Below are 4,440 nucleotides of genomic sequence, written 5' to 3' on the forward strand. Positions count from 1 at the left end.
ACTTTATTCATCCCTCTCCCGTGGAACTCATCATCAGCCATGCAGTCAGTGTTGTTCAAGTAGCCCGTCAATGAAAGTGTGTGTCTTTGAAGGGACCATCCAAGAGTGATAAAGTGTCACTCTGTCAGTGTAGGTCTGGTGTCTGCAGTGTCTCCTGCGTTTGTGAAGATGTGGATGCACTGGGCTGATATCACAGTGAGTAGACTTTTCTCTACCTTTGGATATTTTGGGCTTTGAAAGTTCTACAGGCAATTGATTTTCATTGTGATTCCTACATTCTTTGCTTTCCAGCTACTAATCATCACTACCCACAATACTCAGGTGATGAGATCCTCTGTTGAAATAACTTTGTATAATAAAAAAGTGCGTCCTGCTTCTCCAGGTTGAAGAGTCCTTGTGGGAGCTGATGGGAGTTTGTTTGAAAGGTTTCATTCCTGCAACTGTACTGTCTTTGCTATTGACTACGGTAAGCCAATAAGTTACAATATGAACACTTTAAAGGAAAAAGTTTTGCAACAAATGCTTTTGTAATTATTTTTATTCTTTCTGACTTAAATTCTAAAACTGAAACAACATAAAATTACTTCTTAAACTGAAACTGAACTGAACTCTTTACCATACAGATGAGAGGAATGGATTTTTTATTTATTTATTGTGTTCACGTTGTCAAAAGTGTTTAAAAAGTCATTTTGAAAGTGTTTTCCAGCATCTGGTCACACAGATTTTGAAGGATTTGTTTTTAGATTTCATTTATGCTTTATTGAGGCAGATTAAACATTTTAGATGTTTTATTTAATATAACTCTTTAACAGTATACTGTAACTTTATTTTTTTATTTGAGCTCCCTGCCGTGTTTAAACTACATACTAAAATGTGTGCCAATTTTTTCCCCTCATACTTTTGATCTTGTTGTTATTTATTGCCTGTTCATGTTATAAACATCTATATTCATTCTGCCTAATAGTTTTTTTATCTGGGGCCCCTGGTTCAGTCTGCTTTGGACAACTCTGACGGGTTCTCTGGGGAACTTCACTCTGCCCTGGGTATTTATAAGGTTCTGTTAGAGAAATCTGATGCAGAAACTTTGACATATGTGCCGGCTCTGCATTAAAGATGATCACTATCTCCTGACTAATGTATTTTCCCAGATGTGCAGAGTTGGAGGATGTGCGTTAAAGATGCAGCGTGGCTCAGGAGCCAGGTAGTGGCGCCAGTGATGGAGGACGGAACATGCTGCCGATGTTGGTGCCTTGCACTGGAGCCACAGCTCTTATCTTCATTGCGCCTCTGTTCTTTGGTGTTGGTATGACAGGAAACTTTGGGGCCACAATGACATCATACTCTACTAAAGCACGGCAAAATGCACCAGTTGACCTGCAGGAGTTTTGCTGTTCCTGTTATAATGTTTGCAAACTTTATCTTAATTGTACTCTCGTTCTAGCTCTTCTTCACCACATCAGAGAGCAGCTTCACCTTGGAAAGGACAAGGTGAGTGCCATCTTCCTAGGGGCAGGTGAGCTTATTTTCAAATAAACTACATGTGGGAGGCGACTGATGTATGTATGTTCATACAATAAATCAAATCTCAGTGAAAATCAATTTGACGTTATGAAGACACTAAATGCGCTGTGTATGAAGAACACAGTAGTATTACACCTAAGAAAACATTTATAAATTACAGTCTAGTAAACTATGTTATTGCACAATACCAACAGTTGCATAAATGAGAGGTAACAGAGACAGGGAAACAAACGTTGATGCATTTTGGTGGAATTTTATGTCACATTTGCACAAAGCAACTCAGCTACCATTTTTAAAGAGGAAGGAAAATGATTTATGGTATTGATTTATTTTTCTTCTACACATGAAATTCTCAACAGTGTGGTGTGTTCATATCCTTTACATTACATATTCTATATACTTTCCAACTCTACGGAGGTACCTCTCACATCTAGACTACTTTGCTTTTCTTTTGTTTCTGTAAAACAACTCAAGCTTTTTTAAAACTGGTTGAAACATACATTTTTAAATTATACCTAGAATTCCTGATTGGACTTAGTTGTAGACTGTAACTGAGCTAATCTAACACATGAAAATGATTTAATTTTAACCACACCACTGTTACGTTGGCTTTATGTTTGGGATTGTTGTGATTGTTTGGATAATTCAACTTCAAATCTGCTTATGCACCAGTTGACAGTTTTCCTGTCTCTGCTGAAGAAAACATCCCCACAGCATCATGCTGCCACCACTATGTTCAGTGTAGGTGATGCAATGTTAGTTTTCCACCAAAAATAGCTTTTTGTAACAGGATATATTGCATTAAGATATTGCAGATATTGCAGTAAGAACATCAGAGAGAGGGTGTTGAAACTGAATGCAAACACTACTTTACAGTTTTTTACTAAAAGAAAAAGCTGAACTTTACTTTCACTTTGCAATAAGCATGACTGTGTGTTGGTCTGCCATAACATTTTAAACAACGTTTTTGTGACAACAGTCAAAGAGTACGAATGCTTTTACAGTTTGTTGATTATCCATTGTAGTTTTCCATTGCAGGGATTCAGTTTTTGTACACAACTGTGTTTGGTGTCTTTGCTGCTTTTATTTTCCTGAGAACTGGGGAGAGGCAAAAATACACATTCATGTGTCCTCTAATGTGTCCTATTAGAGGACACATTCATCCTCTAATAGCGCCATCTCGTGTTCATATGGTAGTTTCACATGTTGTGGTCTGTTCTTCCCAAGGTCATATTATGGGTCCAGTTTTGTGCCATTCATTCTGCAACAGCCAGGGTCTCCCTGACACTGGTTCCGCTCTGAGCCGCCCTCAGCGTTCAGCCGTGCTGATCTGCTATCTGACTGGAGTCCTGCTGTTTCTGGTGGTGCTCTTCCCCTTCACAGACCCCTTCCTCTATGGCTGTCTGCAGCCTCGCCGCCTCTCAAGCATTGGAATGTTGATTGAGAAAATGTCAAATACTCAAGAAAGTCATGAAAAATAAAGGTTTGAGACAGATTTTAACTTTAATATAATTTTTTTTCAGTCATGATTAAGACTTTTCTGAAGTGCGTGCATGATTTTTGCGGGTGGCAGGAGAAAGATCCCAGTGCTTCAGACATTTCCTGCATGGTTCAAAAATATTTCCTACTGTATGAAACTTAACACCAGCACAAAACTCCCTGGCTACAACAAAGTAGCAGAAGCGTGCATGAGTGCAAGCATAGAAAACCAGATGGAATATGGTGGTGAAGAAGAAAAAGAAAAGCAGGCAATAGAGGACACGATCACAAAGAAAGACGCGGAGGCAGGCAAAACATGCAGACATCGTTGCCAATAAATACACCAACAGAACCAAATTGGAGAGAGACAGCTATTTAAAGTCATGTTTTTAAATCAGACAAGGCAATGAAAGCCAGAGGAAGACTTAAACAGAGAGGAGTGGAAAACAAGTGGTTCCAGCCAGAAGCAATAAGAAAAGGTAGAGTGGGGGAGCGCAGGGATAAAGATTGTTCTTCCCTGGGGAAATTGAAAATGTGGAGTAGCAGAGCAGAGGAAAAGGGAAAGGTCATGCAGGGTATGTTGAAATGTCTGGGAGGTGAAAGGTTGTGTTGAAGCTCCAGATTTATGAGGTAGGTTTATAAGTAATAAAACCTTTGCGACGTAAAATTGGGCAAACATCATAAATTCACATGTATGTGTCTTTTCTTTTTCTCCACAGATTCCAGATGCGTTTTATTTCTTGTCTTTTTTTTACAGTTTGTAGCTGTAAACTCTGGTGCTCATTTTACAATATTCAATTTCACTTGACCTACTTTGTAACGTCTGAATGACAAATGAAAGAGGAATACACCAGCGAAGTCAGAAATGTGAATATACTCATTATCAACACAAATATCATACTAGTAATATTTAATAGTTTGCTCAGTACTTTGCTTCATGGTACAGCAACTTCACACTTCACTACAGCAAGTTTGGATTGTGAATTTTCTTCATTCTGTTAACATTGGTTCTGTATCGTTTTCTTGACACACAGCTGTTACTAAAACGTAAAGCTGCATGAAGGATGCATTCCCATTCACATGGTTCATTTACTGCTTGGAGCCAGATGTTCGTGAAAGAAGTAAAAACAAAAATCTAGTTTATGGATACAGAGAATGCATTGTTAGAAACTCAGGGTTAGCCGATGAGATAATTCTTGGTATCAACAGAAAATGTTAAGCAAATTCACAGAAGTCACATTGCTGTCAAAAAAAGCTGAAAATTTATCAATTTGTCTCCAACTGTGGTCAAAAATACAAAGTCACAGCAAGAAGATCAGACTAATGGCTTGTTTTTTCAGAAGCATGTGTCCTGGATCCAGATTTAAAAGCAGTGTTGTTCCTTGCCCCGTTTCACCCCATTAAAAAGCAGTTAAAAAGTTTTAACTTTAACTCACCTAA

At 38.3% G+C, this 4,440-nt stretch overlaps 1 protein-coding gene across 8 annotated transcripts; it reads left to right on the top strand.

The window, feature by feature from the left end:
• The first annotated feature begins 6 nt into the window (after nt 1-6).
• LOC106940300 (CAAX prenyl protease 2-like) lies at nt 7-3,771 on the top strand. 8 transcript variants are annotated; one of them, XM_015023024.1, is made up of 5 exons: nt 7-195; nt 383-466; nt 965-1,043; nt 1,149-1,303; nt 1,442-2,649. In XM_015023024.1, the coding sequence occupies exons 1-5, from the start codon at nt 169-171 to the stop codon at nt 1,490-1,492; spliced, it is 396 nt and encodes a 131-aa protein (XP_014878510.1). In that variant the 5' UTR covers nt 7-168; the 3' UTR covers nt 1,493-2,649. The 8 variants fall into 8 exon arrangements, 2 of the variants coding, with proteins under 2 accessions (XP_014878510.1, XP_014878505.1); XR_001423059.1 differs by lacking the exon at nt 383-466 and adding an exon at nt 2,749-3,771 and having other exon boundaries at nt 7-321; nt 992-1,043; nt 1,149-1,513; XR_001423056.1 differs by lacking the exon at nt 383-466 and adding exons at nt 292-321; nt 2,749-3,771 and having other exon boundaries at nt 992-1,513.
• Nucleotides 3,772-4,440: the final 669 nt, after the last annotated feature.

Source organism: Poecilia latipinna, unplaced genomic scaffold (assembly GCF_001443285.1).
Source record: "Poecilia latipinna isolate Pla-1442-1.1 unplaced genomic scaffold, P_latipinna-1.0 Scaffold87, whole genome shotgun sequence".
Taxonomy (NCBI): Eukaryota; Metazoa; Chordata; class Actinopteri; order Cyprinodontiformes; family Poeciliidae; genus Poecilia; species Poecilia latipinna.

Coding starts and splice junctions, on each gene's coding strand:
- LOC106940300 (XM_015023019.1), top strand. CDS start 1,231: ATGCTGCCGATGTTGGTGCCTTGCACTGGAGCCACAGCTCTTATCTTC. Junction 1,304..1,441: donor GCCTCTGTTCTTTGGTGTTG/GTATGACAGGAA, acceptor CTCTCGTTCTAG/CTCTTCTTCACCACATCAGA. Junction 1,514..2,748: donor TGCCATCTTCCTAGGGGCAG/GTGAGCTTATTT, acceptor GTTCTTCCCAAG/GTCATATTATGGGTCCAGTT.